At 40.7% G+C, this 23266-nt stretch overlaps 1 protein-coding gene across 1 annotated transcript; it reads left to right on the top strand.

The window, feature by feature from the left end:
* Positions 1-1402: 1402 nt before the first annotated feature.
* On the top strand, positions 1403-22961 carry LOC119740968 (extracellular tyrosine-protein kinase PKDCC-like). Its single transcript, XM_038216496.1, has 7 exons — positions 1403-3177; positions 11701-11832; positions 12669-12776; positions 14512-14749; positions 16458-16574; positions 16864-17058; positions 18319-22961. Exons 1-7 carry the CDS (start codon positions 2380-2382, stop codon positions 18402-18404), a joined length of 1674 nt encoding a protein of 557 aa, XP_038072424.1. The 5' UTR covers positions 1403-2379; the 3' UTR covers positions 18405-22961.
* Positions 22962-23266: the final 305 nt, after the last annotated feature.

Genomic DNA, 23266 nt, shown 5'->3' with positions numbered 1-23266 from the left:
GAACAACTTTGTTGAAGAAAACGGGGAAATCAACTTTAACAAAGAAATTGAGATTCCCTTCCACACCGATGTTTTGCGGGATTGTACAGCTCGAAACTTGGTCTTTTCGAAAATTGATGACGTATGGCCACCGCGGAACGCATATGTAACACTATAAATTTGAGGTGAAAGGTCAAATCTTTCAATTTCCTCTCCCCATGGTTGCCATCCAGCCGCCTGCGGCGCCATTACTATGGCGAGTAGGTCACTGGAGAGATCTGTCTGGTGTATCAGTCACAAAGTGATGGGAAAAAAGTCAAGTTGTCCGATGCAATTTCGATCTGTTATGTATGAAGTGGCTTTCGGCTCGAAGAGGTGTTATTCACTCGATCACTGCACTGTGAGCTTTTGAACCACAGTAAAATAATTTTAAAAAGTTATCCGGCAGCTTACTTATTGAAACAGATTGGCGTTTTCAGGATACGATAGCAACAATGAATCAATTAATGCTGCGAATGCAAAAAAAGAAAAAAAAGAAAAGAAAAAGTGACCCTCCTTTGATAACGGCTTAAGAAAACGCGCACACATTGACATCCGATATACGGTAAAATTGAGGGGAAAAAAGGCCGATGCAATGCGTTGTTGGCGGCGAAACAATTATACGTCGACTCTGTTTCCTAATAAAATTAAAAAGTGTTCTTGACTTGCAAATCGGTGTTGTTGGTTCTTTGTGACCACGCTTTTGTCTCCGAGTTTGCAGGGCACAGCGCCAGAATACTAAATTACATATTAGTATATTCAGTTGGTAAATTTGGTCGTCGCCTCACAAGTATGACACACACACGTTGGGGGTCTATGCACGGACAGACAAATAAAACCGTCCCAATTTCAGTGCGGTTTTGCCTTTCAAACGACATAATGTGAAGAGCATCCATTACCGGGCTAACCGTACACTCCAACCATTTGTGATAATTGCCTATTCGACGGATGAATTACCTGAGCGGGGACTTGATGAGTGCCATCCCCAATTGGGATTGACATCGTCCCACTGGTCACCCCAGGACAAGAAACACCGGGTCTCGGAAAGAAAGAACACAAACTAGTGACGATGAGTGCTGCATCCATAATCCGCAGCGATACAAATTGAAACCTCATTGACCTCTGGTAATACTACTGGCTTTATTCAACCCACGGATCCTCGGGAAAACGATCCGTAGTAGATATGCACTTTGGAATTTCTGTCTTTTTTGAATAATGGCTCGTATTGGATGACTGAACTCCGGACGCGAGTCGATCCAAGTAGCTTTGAGCCTGCGTCCTGCGCCACAATGTTTGAACTAAAATCCGAGAGCCCACTAACCTACATAAGTGTGATTTCAGAGTGTCCAGTTTCATTTCGTAGCTGGCGGCTGTGAGTGAAAACATTCAGCGTGGGCAGCTGCTAACTGAAGCTGAGCAGAAAAGTACACAAGACACTGTATACATGATCAGAGGCATAGATTTTTTCCATTTTACCTCTCTAGTCTAGCACATGTATAGTCCCCATCCTCTGCACTTTTCTATAGGCCCTGTACTGCATCGTTGCAAACGACTCCCTATTGCTACTTCCGTATGCATCTAGGCTGGAGAGGAGTACCTACCTGCCTTGTCAATTAAGCCCTGTCAATCAACCTGGATCGGCAAATCCCTAATGGATCAGTTAAGGGCAGCGGTGAACGACTGCTGTTTGCACGGCTCGTCCCAGTCGGACAATGGGCATCAATTAGTACAGCATAAATCGGTGACCAATCAAATCAGTGCATGACGAATCACGTGGGGTCGGCGAAGACAGAATGGATCGAAACTCTCATCGATTCGTTTATGTACCAAAGATGATACAATTAGGCTACGGAGCCGCTGTATGCTTTGCTTCCGTGTGTGTCCGTGTGCTTGCGTTAGTACAGTGCAATATGAACTATGAGAACACTTTCTGGTCTTCAGTATCCGGGTTGAGATGAAGAAGTCCAGTCTGGAATACTTTCAGTGCAACCAGCACAGGAGTCTTGTTACCGGTTGCGATCGCTGTGGGACTGCCGATAAATTGGCCTCTGGAACTCTCAGGTTTGCTACACCAGTAGGCCTACATGGCCTGGAATACAATATTATGATTTGTGGAATGGAATGCTGATGGAATTGTAAACTGAGGAGGCAAAACCCAGTGGTGATGAATCTATCGAAAGATCATGCAATCCTGAAAATGTCAACGACTGTAACTTACAGCGTAAGGATGGAGATTGTGGAGTATTGCCTACATTGTTGAAGACGGTAATCTTAGATATAGAACTCGTAACTTTTAAACATAAGTCTACAGAAAATCCCTGCTTTAAATAACGGCACCGCTTTCCTTGACATTATCAGCGGATGCTTCATTTAAATGACAAGATGACAAGACGAGCTTGTGTTCAGCGAGCGATCCTTGGCACCGCAACTGCAGCATTTGCCCTTTGGATTATAGGTGCCGCCTTCCTGTTGTTGACCGCGGGCCGGTCACGTCCTGGTGTCACAGGCGAAGACACTGCAAGTAATCCAAACACGCGACTGCTGAGCCCAGTAGAGAAACGCCTAACTCACCTTGCTAACCTTGTGTCTGAACTACGACAGGAAATTGGTTACCGGAGGAGACGAGTTGCAGAGAGCGATGAGAAGCTAACCCGCCTCAAGGCGCAGTTAGACGGCCCGTTAGTAGACGCTCCTGCGGTGCGAGCTCCTCAACATTCAGCCGAACTCAACCCGAAGCGACATTTGATGGATGTGCACAACACCCTCGACCCAATTTCACCTGCGACGCACAAAACAACGCGGTCTACCCACAAGAGGGGTGAGACGGACAAAGGTGCTGAAACTCACGGGGCAAATGAGGCCGATTCCCCCACGCAAGATATTACCCTGAGCAACAAACTAGTCTACGGTTGTAAGGAAATTACAAGCATACCCCACTCGAACAAAGAATTGATAGGATCTGGGTTTACGAAGCAAGTACACAAGGCGTTGTTTGGAGGTAAACCTGTAGCGATAAAGACCCCTCTTACGAACGGACAAGACGTAACAGAGTGTATAAAGTATGGGATGGGTGTTGATGAGTGCTTCAGACTAGCAAACTTCAAGATGCTAAAGGAAATTGCGATGCTGCAACAACTTCAACATCCCAATATAATCAAGGTTGGTTGAAATCAGATAAAACCCCGTCATCACCCAACCCCTGTGATTTCGTTTTGATTTAAATATTTTTGTAAGAAAAGCATGTTCTGAAAACTATACTTTCTTGTTTACTGTAACTCTGAGTGTTGGACAAATCATGTAACTTTTATAGTTGCTTCAGTTCAAATACCGGTGAAACAAGCATAGTGTATAAACACAAAAGATCACAGTAGTGCTGCAAAAAATGCAGATCGAGTTTTCCTACTTTACTGTGCGGTTAGAAAAACGTGAAAAGGACATGCATTACAGAGAAAGAGAGTGAGAGAGAGTGCCGCGTGCCAAGGGTCACACGTGGTGGAAATAACGAACCAATTATACTACCGTAAAACAGCGATTACACTCATAAAACTCTATTAAGTGTTGAATTGATGGCTTGATTTAGGCAAATGTATATACACAGTTTTACCAATAAAATCTGCCCACATGAGTAAAAATATTTTTGTTCAGGTATTCTCCAAGAACAGCGATATACATTCAAAGTGCGTTTGCTTGCAGCGCTTTCAGATATAAAGTAATATTCCAGCTGATTAATGACACGTTTGTTAAATTGGACACACTACTTCAAATAAGTATTGGCGAGTGTAAGCGAAATTGTCATTATAGTCAAACGCCCAATTGTTTGATACCTAATAAAACAACAGAAGAACCTCGGCGAATCGTGCAATCATCAGTTTTCCATATAATGGAAAAATTAACGGTCGACCTCCGTACAAATATTTCCGTCTATATACTTTCCCATCAGTCAACATCTGGTTATGGTTGTGTACAATCTGACCTTATTATAAGAATATATTTTAAGAGATATCTGTTAATGATTGTTTTATACGAAAATGTTTACTTTTAATTAATACGCGGAAGAACTCTCTCGTGACACAGTCCAATTTAACCTTATAGGCAAACCATTCGTGGATCATTGATGATTCTTGCACAAAGGTTCTGGAGAAGACCTATTCCTTCAAAAAGTACTACATGTATTCGGAAAAACATACGAATTGAGAACAAAATCTTGTGATTCCAAAAAATGCATCCCCTATATGAAAACGGGCGCACAAAACGCGGACCTCAAATATTTATCAATCAGCAACTGCATATAACGACAGCTGTCTTTGAGTAATGGCCCTCTTTAAAATATCAGAATTCTTTCCTTTCTCCAGATTAACAGAGATTAATGGCGCAGTTAAAATGCGAGATAATAGACGTCGTATTTTTCTCTTCCGTTGGCAGGTTTTCCATTAGTATTTTGTGAGACTGTTTTACGAGTCTATAAATCTGACATGCGATCATGTGTACCGTCCGTGCTCCGTGGGCCGTAATTATAGTTGAAAATGTTGGAACTGAAATCTCGTCTCAGGTTTACTTTTTTCTTTAGTACTTTGAAGTATTTTTTTGCTGCATTTGATCGAATTGCGGTGCTTGACTTTGACGCTTTGCAGATGTCGAAAAACTACCAATGGTTATTGTTTTTTTCCCTTCAGAATACTGCATCTTTACAGGGTGAGTAAAGAAAAAGGATAACCCAAAATGTGCCCCCAATTTTCTTTTAAAGACGTTCTACATGTAGCGCTTTCCAGATCTAGTATATGAAAGCCCAAGTAATAAGTTTCTTTATGTGAAAGAATCATTCAAATCGCTCATATAGGCTACTTTTTCAGTTTTCCACTTTTTCAGAATTTTGAACACAAACACCGGTTTTTTTTTAAACCTTGCCCACGGATCACAACAAATGTAAGTGATATTTCAGCAAAACGAAAACTATTCACGTGTCGAAAAACACATCAGAACACTCTTATGACCATGATAACTGGCACTTATCATAACATTTATTTAAAAACCTTCTTCTTCCAATGTTAAAATAACATGATTTAAAATTTCAAGAGTTTATAGTCTTCTACTTGGCTATCCCGGATACCTACGGGATTATTCTGATATAATTTTCAGGATACGACATGGTTTCATGTTTACAGAAATATTACGTATGTGATCCGTGGACAAGGTTAAACGACAGTGTTTGTGTTCAAAATCTGGAAAAGTACATAAACGATTTGAACGATTCTTTCACTAAAAGAAAGCTTATTAATTGGGCTTTCATTTCCTAGATTTGGAAAACGCTACATGCATAAATTCTTTAAAAATAGGGGGCACCATTTGGGTTTCCTTTTTTTGACACCCTGTATGTTACAAATCTAGGTCATCTACGGGTTATTGTGATATTTCTTATAAGTCTTACTTTAAGTTTAATAGGCGATATGAATTTTGAAAATGCAGCCTTAAACTGAAAAGTACCAGCGTTTAGAAATTAAAAAAAGTACAGAAGATTATTGATAGAACTTCACATTTTACAAACTTATAGTCGTAACAAATGGTGCAGGATGACTCACAAAAGGGATGATCGACTCTTGAAACTGGGAAGTGCATCGGCGGGAAAGGGGAGAGAAATTACTGAGTTCTCAAAAATCTGCTCGCAGTAAATCATTCACAATTAGATTCAAATTAATTCTTGGTATATGTATAGGCCTTCTGAATTATCGGCCTTCGAAAATAATTATATGAGGCCTGTAAAACAAACGCTGTACCGTTTATCAAGTTTTTATCATTTTATTTGATATCTTGATTTTATTTCTCTAATTCATTTTTTTTATGTCACTTATGTTAGATGTAATTCATTCGATCATTTTGTCTATTGTGTACATTGGTGAAATGACCATCAGGAGATGAGTGACTTACAGAATACACAAATAAATTCACACACAATTAGTTTCTGCCCAGAATAAAGTCGACAACTCCAAGGTTGCTATTATCCTCATAAATTATGTTTCATGCGCTGAGAAAACTATTTAGAGTCCCAAACGGTAGTGCCGTTCAATCGAGTGTAAAACTGCAGCTTTTCGAGCAGTAAAGAATTAACATCGTGCCCTTATAAACATTCAGCATCCACATAAAGGTCATGCTTCGCGCTTTTAGAAATGTGTATCCACATTGTACGTTTCGCCGCAGAGCCCCGCTGGAAACTAGTATCGATAAACCGGTTTCGAGTGTCGATGTAACAAACGCTTCTGACTTCACTAAACTAAAGGCGATAGATACACCTTTCTCGGCACCCTCAAAAGGGGGATCGATACATATCGAATAAATGGAGGGGAAATCAGCGGCGTAGCCAGGGTTCTCATTCTAGTAAGGCGGGGGGGGGGGGGGGGGGCTGGATGTTACAGTGGAGGGGCGCCCAATTTCATCCGTGCTCAAAGGTATATTTTTTCACACCCCGTAGCGCCCCATGCCCCCGTAGCTACGCCGCTCGGGGATAGAATATGAGGACTGAATCGATTCCGTCTTGACAGCTGTCAATATCGATGGGTGCATCTGATCTAAGGGGCACAAGTTATCAGAAGTCGGAAGCCTGTTGGCTAAACATTGCCTGGAGAGGTGTCTTATCTGTCTCGTTTGTCACAGCATCAGAGATATGCTAAAAGATAAGGTTTTGCATTGTGAGTGTTATTAGTCATTGCATGGTTGAGCAACGTGTGTCCATGTCTTGCGTTATTACTGACAATGTTTACAAAAAAGGTGTTTTTCCGCGGGGCATATAGGGGCGGTTCGGGGGTCTGCTAGATGCATCACATAGTACATTTAGTTTGGCATCCAATATAGTAACACAGTTCCATTTAAACGGGAAAATCATGTTGCTGAGGCGCAAGTCTTGAGTCATCGAAGGCTATCCTTCACATGGGGATTCTTATTAAATTGATAGAATTAGTATCAAAGGCGTATTTGATAGCAAAAGCAAATCCGTTGAACAATGTTTGACAACTAAGGGGCCATTCAAAATCTTCAATGTTTTTAAATTTGGATTTTGTTTCCTAATTGTTTTGACCCACCCAGCCACCCCTATTTTCGCTTTACAAAATATGATTTGTTATATGTAGTATTAAAATTCCAAATACATGTACATGCACACACACGTTTGTTTATGGTGTAAATCGAGGATTTTCTATTGTTCCTCTTCCATTTTCTTTGTTTGTACCGTACTTTTTCGCAACAGCTCTCATTTGTTTGCACGTTTTCTAATCGAGGTCGTCCTCGATTTGGTTCCTGTCCTCAATTCACCGATGATGTTGCACGTGTTTGTCCTCGATTTACACCATTAACAAACCCTTGCATGCACACACATTTGTAAACAGCGGCAATCGTGGACCCCCTTGGTTTTGTACACGACTTTCAATCGAGGACTTTCGGTTAATCATGGACGTATTGATTGTGTCCTTTCCCTGTTGTTCTTGGTCTACGATTGCCGGTGTGTAAATACTCATGTACACACTGTACTGTACAGCAGGTCATTCTGTACGTCTGTACGTCTGTATTCGGGACGAAGTTGGAAAACAAACGCACGCAAGGAACACTGGTGTGTAGGCAAGTTAAAATATCTAGATTTTTGGTGAAAAATGAATTTGGATTTTCAATTATTTACCTTGACCCACCCACCCACAATTTGGAGAAAAAAAATCCAAACTTACAAACATCGAACATTTTGAATGGCCCCTATAACTCCTAAAAAAAGTTTCCAACACAATTCCAAATCATATATATTAACCTTCCGCTAAATAATACAGTTTAACAATATCAATCGATAGCACAGTTACTGATGTGCGTATATCAAACCAAGAACAACCGAGAACAATTGAGTCTCGCATTTGCGAAATCTCTCAAAAACTCAAAACTTGAGAGTCTAGTTCCGCAAACAAGGTCAACATCTGGCTACAATCTGAGGAACTCAACAAAATGAAATGAACTCAAGTGCAATACCTCCAGATTTAAGAACAGTCCTGTGCCACATCTGATCAATCTTTTGAACACAACTCAATAGATATATATTCATTTTGTCTTTGATAATTTTGCGGTACTGCAAAGCAATGAATGTCATTGCACTAAATTGTTTAGTCCTTCACTGTCAGAACTTTTGATATCATCACTCGCATAAAATTGTGAAGAAATTATGGAGAAATGAGAGCTCCCTCCATTACGTTTGGTGGGTAACGAAGTAGGCCTATCAGGTCAGTAACCTAGAAAAACACAAAACTGATCATAAACTATTTGTTTTGCGCGCCAATAACAGAAATTTAAAGAGTGTTATTAGATTATGGCATAGTAACTCTATGATTATGGGGAAGTAAATCAGAGCTGTACATGTTGGGGGCGCACGCAAATTGCCAAGGGGGCACTGTAAATTTAATCGGCGTGATCAAAGGACCGCAAATAAAATAGTCTCTGATGTTTGACCAAAGTGGCTTCTTAAAGAATGTCACATCTAAGGGGAAAAAAGCGACGAAAGAAAATTGCACACATATGAGAGACTTGAAAGATACGGATCATGAAAAAAGCTATTCAGATCACCCTTTTGCTACATTAGTGCCCCAATTTGTTGCCTTTTCTTTCGAGATGCGACAGGTTAATTCACTTCTACATAGAATTGATTGAGATGCACCTGTTTTCATGACAAGTGCTCGCATCTACTCCTTGACATCAGTTAAACCCGCCGGGTGTCGGCAACTATACTATATTCGGCCGTCTGAGTTAATCCATCACTCCTCAATGCTGAAAGAACTTTCTGTCCCTTTCAGTCGTGTGAAATACTACATTAGGCTGAGTATTGTGACTCAACCGAGCAAAGTAAATGGGTAACACTCCTCTTCCAAGTAGGCCGATTAGGCCTTCCGGGTGGTTGTTTTGTTCCGTGTTTTGTAAGCCGACGTAATTCAGTAGGCGGTCGCTGGCTTGAGCTTAACAAATACCGTGGGGAGGTTTTGCTACCGCCAGTACTGTGGCAGGGACGGCGCGTTTACTGTCTGGTGCGTTTGTATTTGGTGAACCACAATATTTTTTGCATTTGCAAACAGTGAAACCGTTTTGAAGGGCACTTCTGGGGATTTGGAATTCTTTGTGGGAGTAGTTTAACAGCCCACGGTGTTTGCTTTTTACAACCAGAAAGTGACGGGGAGCGGGCTTTCCTACCTCCATGGCCTAACAATTCAGAGAAGCCTCTTAAAGTGACGTTAATGTCCGAAGCCTAATAAGAGGCAGAACTTCAGATGGGTTTCCTTATTTTCAGCCAGCTAAAAACATGTTTGACATAACCGCAAAGTAAGCACCAAGGAAGAAGTATTACGGTTTAAGGGAGTAGGCCCTAATGTCTTTCATTTGAGATATGCAAATTTGTGTTTGTTTATGCTGGAAAAATAGTCTCTTACCGGTTTGCTGTAGGGCCAAGAAATTCCGCCGTAGGCGACATGAGTTTCGAATTATGAGACTTGCTTAACCATAGCACAGGGATGGATCTGGCTTTCACGAAACGGGGGTGGGGGGGGGGGGGGGCGAGGTGATATGAAAGGGCGGGTGGGGGTTGAGTGAAGGCGTGACGCACGCGCTGCTAGCGGGGTCCGGGGCTTGTTCCCTGAAAACTTGTTGAAATCTACGGTATTTTTTTCCTGCATTCGAAGGCAGTTGAAACTAAATTATCTTAGGAGCTTTCCGTTTACTATTTGTGGACCCATTTTACAAGTATCATAACGTTAGTGGGCGAATGAAGGGGGGGGAGGGGGGTTGCAAACCCCCCACCCCTCTAGATCCGCTACTGTAGCTTGACCAACCATTCCCAGCAATTATACTTTATCAATAACGTTATGACGAGGCTGAGTTGTAACACTAATTTTCGATAGACTATCATGATTCTTAAATTGTTTTGCTTTGAATTAATCCATTTTAATTGGAAATAATTCACTCAGGCTTATAATGAACAAAATAGCCGTATGATTTGTGCGTATTTGTTCGTCCAAAAGAAGGAGGTGTCTACGGCCCTGTCGTCCATGAAAGAAATATGTGGTTTTTCAGTTTGGTAATTCGAAGAAAAAATCGTTAACTAACTGAACTTCATAGAAGAACCGGATCTCAACGTTTAAGAACCACACAAAAGAAACCTTCTTTTCAATTTTTTTTTTAAAATGTGCCTACTCTCATCACTCCAGAATAACCATAAAATGGTACTAAAAATCATCGATGTCTTTAGCATCTTAGCCAACTGGAGCAATCCATATGTTGAATGAGAGGGGCAGGACGTGTAAAGTAAACCAACACACACCAAGCAAAATAAACTTGGCCTACAACAATTAGTCATGTGTCAACCGGATTGCATACCAAGTATTAAACAAGAAAACTTGACCTTCCTCTGGCATTCTGGTTGTCGAGCGCAAAACCTCAATATATATTACTGACATCGAAAGTCTGGAATGTTTATTTAAGCCGTAAGTTTTGAGCACTTATAAAATTCATGTAAAATTCTGCCAATTCGAAAAAAACCACCAAAAACGAGTAAATTTCGACTATTTTTCCTACTAGCCTGGATAAAAGGACTGAATGACCGTTGCCTGCGTGAATCTTGATAATTCTAATGTTATCGGTCATGATCGTCTTCGGTAAAAATAAATGTGAATGCACTGCATAGTTCCGTTACCTTAAAACGTGCCGACCCCTACACTGTTCTCTACCTGTAGTTTCCTTCTTTTCCAATAATGCGGATATATATAATCTTTAACAAGGGTAAAGGGAAACCTGCCTAGATGCCATGCATCTATTTACTATTGGCTGACTGCCGTCAGAATATCGATATTATAACCCTCATTGCTCCGTTGTTTACGCTACGGTGATTCGTCAGAAGAAACAAAATTGTTGAGTGGCCTAGAAATGCGGTTCCAGCACGTTTTTGCTGCCCCCAAAAGGGCCACATTTTTGTCCCCTCTGACTGAGTCACTGATTGACTGAGTCACTGAGTAAAATGATGGAAAGCTAATGTTCTATACGGAGGATTTCGGGCAAACTCCACTGGGCAAGTCTTGTCTTGTTTAACCAATACCTTGTAATTATTTTAATTATTATATTCAAAACGGTGATTCGTCAGAAGAAACAAAATTGCTGAGTGGTTTAGAAATGCAGTTCCAAGCACGTTTTGCTGCACCCAAAGGGCCACATTTTTGTCCCCTCTGACAGACTGAGTCACTGATTGACTGAGTCACTGCTCATGGTCTAAACTGAGGATTTCCGGAAAACTCGACTAGGCAATTAAGTCTCCTTCTTGTTTTTTTTTTACCAGTGCTATGAAAACATTTTAATTATTACATTCAAAACGAGATTATATTTGCTCTCCTTAGGATGAGTCAGGACCGGTAATTTTGAAACTGGTTAATAGATATGTAAACAATGTACTCCGTCAGATTTTGAGGACTGGGTAAAAAGCAACAATGTTTTGTAAATATCAAAGTATTTCATGTAGTTGGTTTTATACATTTAGTTTCCTTCCCAGATCGTCACAGTCAGAAATCTTTGATACCTTTGTCTCTAAAGGACTAAAGTGAACCCGCGCATAGCTGCAATCGGAGAGTTAAACGTACACAATTATACGTCTTTATTTTTATTTTGATTTTTATTTCTCTTTGTCCACAGATGTTAGGTTTCTGTTTGCCGGGACAGATCGATACCCATGATTCCTCACACACTACTACCATGATTACCGAGTATGGAGAGCCAATAACATTCTTGGATTTGTTGAAAATGTCCTGGGAGGACAGGCTAAGGGTGAGTGAAATAATAATGACGATTTAACAAAAGAAAAAAGAAAAAAGTCTCAAAAATGTAAAAAAAAAAAAAAAAAAAAAAAAAAAGGTTCTTTAGTAAAAAGGTCAAAGTATCCCATCGCATAACTTGTGGAAAGTTTCATCGCTGCAAGTGTTCAAAGATCTGATTTACTTTCAAGATCAAAGAAATAGCTCAGCCCAATTTTAATGATGCGATATCGCTGTCATCTGCAGACAGCGTGCAACTGTGGTATGTATCAGGACTCAGGAGGAGCCCAAGTTGCATTGGATAAAAGAAAAATAATATCTTTGTATGTCCATTCCGTGAAGTTCTTTGAGTTGAAAAACTAACTTATAAATGCAGGTTTTTATGGACTGGAACAAACGAGAAAGATGGTAATTGGCTGTAAGTGTGTGCATGAGTACCGCTGAGCAGAATGTCACAGTTCATCGGCTACTTATTAAATCCCATAATAATGAGAAAATGAGAAGACAAGAAATACAAATCCATAACCTGTCCCAAATAGAGACACAAGGTCATTGGTGCACACTTTTTCCTTCATAGTTTCCCCCTTTCAGTCTTGTCTATTTAATCAAATTGAGAAGAAGTTATTCACTGGAGTCTTACATCTATCTGTTGTCATTAGCTATCCAAAAAAATGCTTGTTCGTTAATGACAGAAAAAAAACCCAAATAAGTAGAGGGCGCTCGTAATGTAGAGAAGATGGAATATTTGACAAAGGATACCTTTGTGAAATTTGAAAAATGACTTGTCCCCGATCTTCTCACATGACCTTTTTGTTTTTTCAGTTTTGTGTTGTATCGTTTTTTTTCTAGATATCTCTTGGAGTGAGCCGTTTGTTGTTTAACCTTAGTAATTCTTCCGTTGGATCCCTAAGCATCCATGACTTCAAACCATCCCAGTTCGTTAGAGTGGACGGAGAGGTATGCTATTATAAATAGATTGTTAAAATTTAAAGTAAAATACTTCAGCTATACAATTAGAACAAAATAAAAGTGAAGGATGAACGTAAAAAAATCTCGCTGCCCCAGGTTTTTGCCATTTTTGGTCACGTTTTTGAAGTCCTGCTGGGTGGGGATTTTGGTCACTCGCAAACGTTTTTACCAATAGCACACAAGATGGAAAGGTAACCAGTTTAGTGCTCCCCAACCATGTATGTTGGAGATTGTCACTGAAATGTTGTCCCAGGGGTGGGGATTTTGTCACTTAAAAAGCGACAATCCCCATGTCTTGGGTGGGGCAACACGGGGGGTTGGGGGTTGGACACATATTTGATAAAAGTTAAACTTAATATTATTTTCTCTGATGTCTCAACCCGAACAAAGTCACATAGTCCATCTCATTCACTATCTTGGAATTCACCGCTGTTTGCACACCGCGACAATCGAGGCACAACCACCTGGCAGGAATCACATCCAATCAGAGTAGGAATTGAATTGTAAGATTTTCTCTGGTTGTTAGTCGTCCTGTGTTTTTTATGTTACGGCGGCTTTCGGTCCGGTCCCGCCCGAACGCAAGCGCGTGCTGCGCGATCGCGGTAGCATGTTTAAGACCTTGATGAATGGAAATCTTTCATTGGATGCAAGCAATTAACATAAGGGGGATACCAAAAGTAGATGAATCAATTTTAGAAAGAAAAAAATCTCCGAAAAATATTAAAATACCCACCCTCAGCTTATTTAAAAAAAAATAATAATAAGTGTGTTAAAAAACAACAAATCCCTGAAAAGTATTAATAAAAATACCCTCCCCAAAAAAAATTATCCCAAAAGAATTAGCCTAAAAAAAGCCGCATTTTTTGGAAAGTTGAAAATTAGAAAAATAAAAGAAAGTCGCCCCCACTTGACCTCAGATATACGTAAAATCCCCATTTTTTTTTTAAATGCATTATTCTTCCACCCATGCTCTAAATCCCAATTGTTTAACAAAAGTCACCCGTATTTCCCTCCAAAATCATTTAAGGTAACCAGGGCATTAACAATTCAACTCAGAACCACGCCCTATACTGTCCACATTGAATAAAAAATCGCTGGTATCCCCATCTGTACGTGCACACTGAATACAACTCTTCTGTCAGTCACCAACTAAGAATGTTAATGTACTTACGTGCGTGCCTTCGCTCACGATCATGACAGGTAGGTGACATTGCATCGGTTCAGTACGCGGGTGGTGACGATTCCGCTTGCCCCGTTGTTGGGTTGAAAGTCAGTTTATTTTTGTTTCTTTATTGTTCTCAATTACCATACAAGTTTTACTGTTACATACTGTCGTGACTTCATTTCTTATACATCACAATTTCATGGAGAGCATGTGGCCTATGCATTAGCTACATAAACGATCCATGATGCATGTCGGCGAGTGCGCGAAAATTGCCTGTCGCTTAAGACGAGGTGTCGCATAATACGAGATAATGTCATAAGTCCCAAGGACCTCGTATTAAATACGAGAGTCGACTGTAAATGTTGTGGACATTGCCTCATTGTCTTCAAAAATAAATCTTAAAGATTTGTTTTAGTGCAGTTGCATTTTTAGCAATTTCTTTTTGAACTCGCTACCTTTTTGCCATCTCGAATTTTAAGTTGCCATCTCGAATATTAAGTTGTCCCTAGTCTATGCTTAAAGCTTTAAGATTATTGAAAAATTTCTGTTCTATTTCAGATCAAGTTGGTTGATCTTGATGACGTGGATGACAAACCAACCACGTGCCGAACTCCTGTTGATTGCGCTCTTGACGGCAGCTCATCCACAGCCTATTTACCCTGTATAGCTGGAACCTGCCTTAATTACAGCGATAGAATGAATGTATACAGTGCATACAAAATCTTCTTTACGTTGTTACCGTACGAGACTCCTCCCAGTCTTCGAGTGGTGATTACCAATCTCGTTAACAAAACAGGTATGATTTAGCCTGTTAAGGTGTCATCTGTGACATGGTTTTATTAACACAACACAGTAACAATGACTTAGTATGAATGGTACTCACCAGTATCCCTGTAAAGCAAAAATGCGCACCTCAAAGATGGCAAAAGCTGTGAAGGATCAGGTAAAGATGCCCATAGAATTCTACACTAGGGATTCTTAAAAGATAATGCTTCAGTGCTTCAGAGCGTTGCATGAAATATTCTCCCCTTGTAAAATAAAAACGTTTTATGGTCACAGCGTCTTACAGTTAGGCTATACTCGTTGAACAAAAAGTATTATCTTCCCAAACTACCTACGTCACTTGAGTCGTAACGCCTGGGCACAATTAATACACAGTATGCATGCAATGATACATGTGGTATGTTTCGTTTTTGCAAGTGGAGTGGTGTGGTAAACAGCCATTCTATTTTGAAAATGAAAGATCCCGGTTTTGGCACTTCGAGTAGGACACTTAATTCCGCGTACACAAGATTGTCATGCGCACACGGAAATGCTGGCCAGACTCACTGGCTATCCAAAAAGAGCTCGGGAAATTAGTTTTGCTACCGGCGCCCTTTGATAAGGCGGTGCGATGGATGCAGACCAGTAACTCGGTATAAAATTGCCTATGCCAGCCAAATCACGATTTGCATGCCCTCAAATTTGTCTGTATAAAAGCATTTTGCGGGCCATGAACTTGAGGGTTTGTAAAAAAAAAAAGAAGGGTGGCGGCCGTGCACAGTACTGTGTGCTTGTATTTCTGTGAAATTTGGAAGAAATTGGGCCCTAAAAGCGCTCTATTTTGCAATAGAGCGTAGGCATCGTTTTTCAAAAATTGCGATGGGCTTCTTGACCATTTTTGGGGTGCTCATCTTCTGATGAAAATTTTTCCAAAAAAAAATCGGATTTCCTCCACCCCCCCAAAAAAAATTGAACAGAAAATTAAAGACGATGAAATAAGCTTTAATTTGATGCGTGTCTTGAACACCTCAGAGAGTTGTAAGTATTTTAAATAATGATTGTGGGAAGTGCGCGTAATTACCACAAAGGTTTGTGGCAGTGTGTTTACTGGTCTGTACCCTTTCTATGCTGAATCAAGACCGCCCTCAGTGCACGCACGCACTGGATGAAGGAACTCCATAACTATACACATGAGCAAAATTGGACTTTTATCTCCGATCTTTCGCGGCACGAACTGACTCATATTATGAAGCCCGGGAAGGGACAGGGTAGAATTTTTGGGGGGATTTGCTAATTCGTTCCAAAGAATTACTAATTCGTTCGCACGAATTGCTAATTCGTTCGCACGAATTGCTAATTCGTTCCCACGAATTACCAACTCGTTCCCACGAATTACTAACGCGTTCCAGGATGCACGAGTTAGCAATTCGTTCCCACGAATAAGGAAATCGTGCGAACGAAATAGCAATTCGTGCGAACGAAATAGCAATTCGTGCGAACGAGTTAGCAATTCGTGCGAACGAATTAGGAATTCGTGGGAACGAATTAGGAATTCGTGCGAACGAACTAGGAATTCGTGCGAACGAACTAGCAATTCGTGCGAACGAACTAGGAATTCGTGCGAACGAATTAGCAAATTCACCCAAAACAATTCCACCCTGTCCCTTCCCGGGCTTCATACTGTATGCATTCATGAATGATTATAATAATACATGTTAAACGTCTGTTATCTGATCTGTCAGGCGAGGCACTGATTGGTTCCGAAGAGACGTATCAGGAGCTGGAGCGAATCCTGCAATTATATCGCAGTGGCGCATACCTCAAGTATAAAGATGACGAAGAAGAGAGCTTTTATACAGGTATATAAAAAGAACATGTATGAGTTCCACATTTGCGATTTTTATACTAATGAAAATTACAACTAAATTAGCAGTATTGGAGGCCTATGTACAGCTGTTTTTGAGCTCAAATTGGCCGTAATTTTTAGGTTTTTACTGTTGCTCTGACAGGGTTAATCATTTTTCAATATATGACAATCATTTATTGAGTGAAACAAATATTTTCCGTCATTATTCGTACAGGAAACCCCTAACTTGCATATTTAAAGTGAGTGTTTAGCGTGTGTTATTTTATCCCTATTTCTCTCAGGTACAGGAAACGCTTATGAAATATTTGCTGATATCGACTTGCCACATCAAGGTGATTTCTGGTGCACTTCATCCCTACAAATGGGGGGCCCGAGCTGTGTCCTGACAGCCTTCGATGAAAACGAGGCTAAACATCTATGCGATCAAGAGGAACAGTGTACAGCATTCATCATGACGTCACAGAAAACATGGACAGGTAATGACCTGAAACGCATGGATGTATCCAAAACAGTGTGTTTAGAAAGTATATCATCGGCCAATTTTTCCAGTAATTTGGGTCCTTTACCTCCGAGTGACATGGAACCTATTCTTAGAATTATCTTCAAGTTGATCTTCTGAAGTCTTATTGGTGATTGGATTTGAAGATTTTCATTTTGATTGAAGACACGCTAGCAAACCAAATCACGCCTTACTACCGTTTGTGCACCCTCTGCATGCATCAGGGCCATACCCCAATGAGCTATGTTTAATCAGGATTATGCCGAATTCTCATCCAATTCAGGAGGTTGACGCCAAGTTATAATTCCATTGGTGACCTCTTCGTCTGTTAACCATACATCAGATAGGGGGTCAGATTTAGGTTGAAATGTAACAAACATCAGAACTTATTTGAAACGGTACTCATAGAAATCGAGGTCCCATAGCTATGGGACCTCGATAAGCCTAGCCTTGGTCAAGGCGTTCGGCATATCCATCCGTACGGTATTCGACGGCATATACTCGCTGGCTGTGCTATGTAAAAAAAAAAATATAGTGTAAAAAAATAAAGCGACCTCATGCGGCCACTATTTTATATGTGCAAATCATTTGGATCTGATCGAACGCCTTGGTCCAATCGCCGGCGAAAGCTTACGTTTTTCTTTATTTTGCGCTGGATTTCTCGTGCACGACCTCATATGCGGATACAGATTAGTGTAGGCGGGGCTAATAATATGCGGAGTGTCCAATCACACCTTGGTTTATCCCGACGTCATCAAATTTATTATTTGCAGCTATTCGCCTTCAGTTGCGGACGTGTCAGAAACCACATTTTTGTGTGCATTGGTGCTGTGTAAGACACAACGTGTGTGTATTATGTACAAGTGTCACACGTTATCGCTATAGGACCTTTCACCGCTATGCAATTGCAAGTTTCCACGCAACGATCGACCAATAAGAAAACGACTTTCAAGGTCAGCTTAGGCTATTAGCATAATGAGTACCACCCCCAAACCTCACATGGACGATTGTACCAAGGAGTTAGTCTAGATCAAATGATTTGCATATAAATAGTGGCCACATGAGGTCGCTGTTCGCGCTGTATTTTTGCATGCACTGCATAGCGATCAGTCAGCGCGCGGCAAGGATATGCCGCCGAGTACCGTACGGACAGATGATGACGAACGCCTTGACCAAGGTTACGATAGGCCTAGAGTTGTGTAGGCGTTTCCTAACATTATAATCCAATTTATTTCAGGTCGGACGGTTATCTATTTGAAGAGAGGAACTGGTCACCAGCCAATTTATAGCCCAGGAAATACGCTGTACTATCAACTGACGTGAAACCAAATCTCCCGAGACGGCATTTAGTGTCTAAACGAGAAGTGAACTGCCAAGAGTCGATGAGGCTGGAATCGTGAAATATCATCTGGCCAATACTTAAATTTAAAGAGGGAACATAAATCATTGCAGATTACTCTCCGCGTTTAGAGCAATTCGATGAAGCCAGTCTTGATATCAGTCCTGGTAAAACTAACTCTTTATCGAGGGTTCTTAATCTAACAGCAAGACATTTTCAGCATAGCATATAGCTATCTCTACATGACGTATTTCAACACTGTGTGTATTACTCTACTATACACTGCGTCGGTTAAGATTAAAAGGTGGATGGTATTTGTAATAAGGTTGAACAATTCCCTCGTGGCAATTGATGAATACCAGTAAAATGTAGGCTTAATAAATGAAACGCCGAAGCTATGCATGGGACGGAGAGAGGGTCTTTCACAAAAAATAAAACTGCTACCTGTTATTAACATCAACGCGAGCAAAGATCAACACAATGATGTCATAGTTATGAGTGTGCTGCATTTTCGTCTCAATATGCATGAAACAACTCGGTCAGGCGTATACGCACAAAGAGTTGTTTTTAATAGACTGACTGGACACAAGATAAAACATGACATTGTTATTAAAACCACTAAAGAATTAAAGTTGAGTTAATGACTTAAAAATACATTTATACATTGTAAGGTAATTTCTTAAAATTACAAACGCTAAGAAAAGCTTCTTTTGGTTGAAGATCAAACTCAATCACAACAATTCTGCTTCCAGTCTGAGACCTTTGAAAAACTTCGGTCTCATTATCGTAAGTAATTTAATTAAACAGAATACACGGATCCCTGTTGAGGCCTGTGTCTCCCAATTTGTCGCAGCTCAGAATTCGAAACGACGAAATTTGTAAAATAGACAATTTTAACTGAGGCTCCGAATTCCAAATTTCCCTATGGCCGTCTGGAACGAGTAAGAGACCTCAGTGGAGATTACCACGTACATGTACATTTTCTCTTGTGAAAAGATATCCTTGTAAAAAATTAATGTACTTGCAAAACTGCCCACATTCATGGGCGTCGTCAGGATATTAATTCGGGGAGGGGGGGGGGGGGGGAAGCACATTATTTTCAAAAGTCCTTGTACTTTCTCTACCTTATTCTTAATTTATCATTGTTTTCGTGGGTTCGCGCGGGGCGCGCGGGGGGAGGGACATTTGCCCGCCCCAGCCCCGTCGACACCCCTGCGGACGCCCGTGTTGTTAAATGTGCATAAAATTAATAACAGCAATATGACTTTGCACCTCGTCTTCTTTTCCCCCTTCTTCTTATGTCTCTCTCTCTTTTTTGGTTGTGTGTCCTGGCGACGTCCATGCCCACATAACATTGCAATGTAGCCGTTAAGTCAAAGTCATCACCTCATTCTGTCTGTTAAAGCAGCTGTTGGGTTACAAACAAGGTTTTATGGTTTTTTTTTTAAAAATAAATGATAACATGTATATCGTGTTTAGACTATACACATGTATTTGCCTTTTGTGATATAATTTATGGGTGTTATAATTTGCCATCGGCGGGGTGAGAAACATTACACTGAATCTGAACTTGCACTTTTAGCAAAACCAGTTTCTTCAGTTTAGTGGGTTAATTGTTGGTACTATGCCCATTCGCTGATCAAATGTTAATAATTTGAATTCTTCGGATTTGTGAAGAATTCAGTATTTAGGGGGTCGACCATCAGAACAAATGCAGTGATACACGTGCAATTGACATTATTTGGTCTTCGTACTTGAATACAGTGAGAAATTGATTCAGAAAGAGCCGACTAGGCTCTTTCATTGCTGAAAGGCGTATCTTGAAAATATAATACATTTTACGCAAAATGTGATTACTGAAGTTCAAGGTCTTCTATTTTTTTCTCTTTATCTGTCAGATGAATCACTTTTCTTCCACAGGTTGCATGAATATTGTAAATACACTATGCAAACTGGTTTCTAGTCATAGTTTTTAAGAAAAAAAGGATTTTATAACAGGTTCCACCATTCTACCAATACCACAAACATAACCCGAGGTTATTTCGAAAAAAACCAATGCATCTTGAGCTAATGCCGCCATGCAATTTGCAGTATAACGGCACTTTGACTTGAACACAAATCATTGTTTAACCAGATGGCAAAAGGACGTTATTAACTTGAATATTTACGCCCTGTTACCTCGTCACATCATGCACAAACAGGATGCATCTCGATATACGCCCCTTGTCAGAGAAACTGAATAAAACATAAGCAATTTTGCACGAGATACGTCCTGCTTTATTTGTAACCGTACGGATGGCCGTATGGATGTGAGTGTTTGTTAAATGGAAACGGCCGCGCAACCAATAACTTCCCCCAAAGTGACTTTATCTTAAATACAAGTTACGCCCTTTTGCCTCGACAGGCTTCCCATAAGGGATGAGATAAAAAGGGATGAACGCCAACGAATAGTAATTTGTAACTAAACACTAAAACACTTAAACAGCTGTTTGAAAGGACCGGCTTATGCTCTTCACATCCATCGCTATATGGCCTCTGAATTAAGAAAAAGTCATCAGGTCGCAACATGCTCAAACAAAAGTCGTCATCCCACTAATGGAATCATACAGCTTTTGAAGATCTTGTTTGAGGTGTTCGAAGTTCTGTACACTTTTTTTCTCAATAAACTAGAAATTACAAAAGTTGTCAGTTGCAATATGCGTAGTACGCGGTCTTCGCTCTTCAACAAACGTTCAGAACATCCAACAATAAATTTGAAGTATACTCGCTGAGAAAAACAACAATACGTAGCTGCAGAAGTGCTGCTTGCTAAATTGCTAGTCAATGCCAAGTAAAATCACAAAACAGTTGCTTAAGCCCGCGTCTGAAGGACCTGTATTTAATGGAGTAGATGAGGGGATTAACACACGAATTACTAGCCACCAGAAGCACTGATATGCGGAGTGGTTGCCCAGTGGTGCCCAAGGCAGACATTATCTCATTGGGTAACCAGCACACGATGTAGACAGCGAAGACAAGTGTTAAGGTTCGGATGACATTTCGTCTAGCACGAAGACACGGGTGTTCTTGTAGTCGGCCCGTTGCTGTCTGTCTTGGGAGGATTGTATCTGTCCGAATTCTTAGACGGGCGCTCCGTTTCAATACGACAGAGATGTGAATGTAAGCCAGTAACATCGTGGCGGCGGTGGTTGTGAAATAGACGAGATACAAAGCGAATATGAATCCATGTACAGGATCCGATGTCGGAGACAACGTGGTGTATCGACATCGATTCTCAACTTCCGAATAATCGACCAGAGAGATGCTTGTGATGCATCCAAGACCAATACCGATAATCCACGTTAAGGCTACGGCGATGGCAGGTGGCCGTCTTGTCGATGTCATCTTACGGTACCTTAAGGGAAACACGATGGCTAGGTATCGCTCTAAGGTCAAAGCGGCCAGACTGATGGACGATGTGTTCATAAATAGCCATAGGGTGGTTTCAGATACCCACATGTAACAGAGTAGCAAGCCTGGCATCCCAGAAGGTAACGGATCAGAGATTGGTAAGATGGCATACAGCAACAGCGCTAAGGAGCAAAGCAAATCAGCAACTGCTTGGTTGAAAATGAAGACATCGGTTAATGTATGTAGGTTTTGTATACGCCAAACCACCAAGCAGACAACTGTATTACCAGCAATGCCTACTACTCCGATGATTATTGAAAGAATGTTTAGAATCTCCATCTTGCTTAGGACTCTTTCGACGTTGCGAGGCAAAGACAACTCCACTCTACCCCACAGCTCTAAACAATGTCACGCGATCGCGTCATGGATACAGGTTCACTGCACGCAGCGAGTACAGAGAACAAAAACAGTGCAGAGTTAAGGATGGCATGTGATTGCTACACATTCAGCGACATTATCTCGATATGTTTACATGAGACGCTGCGTATTCCTCCATTAAGATTCGTCTGTAAATCAATTGGCACTAACATGGAAGAAGCTATATCATTTCCTGTTTGCCGCCAACATGAGGGAAAACGTGATTGATTTTGTAACAAGAGAGGTTTTTGTAATGCAGGTCTTAAACCCCGAAGGGGTTGGACGTAATTAGGGATTTCAATCATGGGCCTGTGTGTCGTAAATACAATGATTTCGATGCGACTCGGAAACTGTTGGTTTTTTTTCAGCGCAAAACCAGTCGATTCGACTACTCACAGTCATTAATACAACGGTACAAGCGTGGCGGTAATAATATTATGGTAACGTGATATAATGACACGCTAAGAAGTGAGGGCCGTAGATGCCAACAGTACGCATAGAAGTTAGTTAATGTTTTTCTTTAATAAATCAACTCCAACAATATATATCTTGGCTAGACTTGAAAATCTGTTAACATTGCCCAATTGCCACGGAATAAAAAGTTAAACATTACTCACCCCCCCCCACCCCCACAAAAAACTCCTTGTATACCTATATGTACCTTCTAAAAAACATGCACCTTTTCAAAACGCCTTAGATATTAAGGGATCGAGGGTAAAACAAGCATCTAAAAATAAAAAGACCAGTATTTTTTTGTTATCAGGAATAGTAATTATTGTATAAAGTGAAATGTAATATTTCGCCTCTTTTGGGATACCACTTACTACTTGGGAGTCAACTGCCAGCAACCGTCTCTATTGGCGCTCTGCTGTCTACAACGGTTTATCCTCCTCAAGACAACTTTATATTGATGATTGTGAGAGACGTCGTCTCCATCGTCGTTTGCGACGGGATGGGCCATGATGATGATGTAGCTTTAATTCATAATTCGTGTGATAAGGCCAAAGAAAGTCTCCGGCTTCTGGTATGCGCGCGCGTC

The sequence above is a fragment of the Patiria miniata genome, unplaced genomic scaffold, assembly GCF_015706575.1.
Source record: "Patiria miniata isolate m_02_andy unplaced genomic scaffold, ASM1570657v1 HiC_scaffold_5, whole genome shotgun sequence".
Taxonomy (NCBI): domain Eukaryota; kingdom Metazoa; phylum Echinodermata; class Asteroidea; order Valvatida; family Asterinidae; genus Patiria; species Patiria miniata.
The sequence above is the reverse complement of the archived record's forward strand: the minus strand, read 5'-3'. Positions and strand labels throughout refer to the sequence as shown.

What these genes read in the sequence shown, in the direction of transcription:
- LOC119740968 (XM_038216496.1), top strand. Translation starts at nt 2,380, where the DNA reads ATGCTTCATTTAAATGACAAGATGACAAGACGAGCTTGTGTTCAGCGA. An exon ending in TCGTTAGAGTGGACGGAGAG is followed by an intron (nt 12,777 to 14,511) that starts GTATGCTATTAT and finishes GTTCTATTTCAG; the next exon opens with ATCAAGTTGGTTGATCTTGA. An exon ending in CAATCTCGTTAACAAAACAG is followed by an intron (nt 14,750 to 16,457) that starts GTATGATTTAGC and finishes CTGATCTGTCAG; the next exon opens with GCGAGGCACTGATTGGTTCC.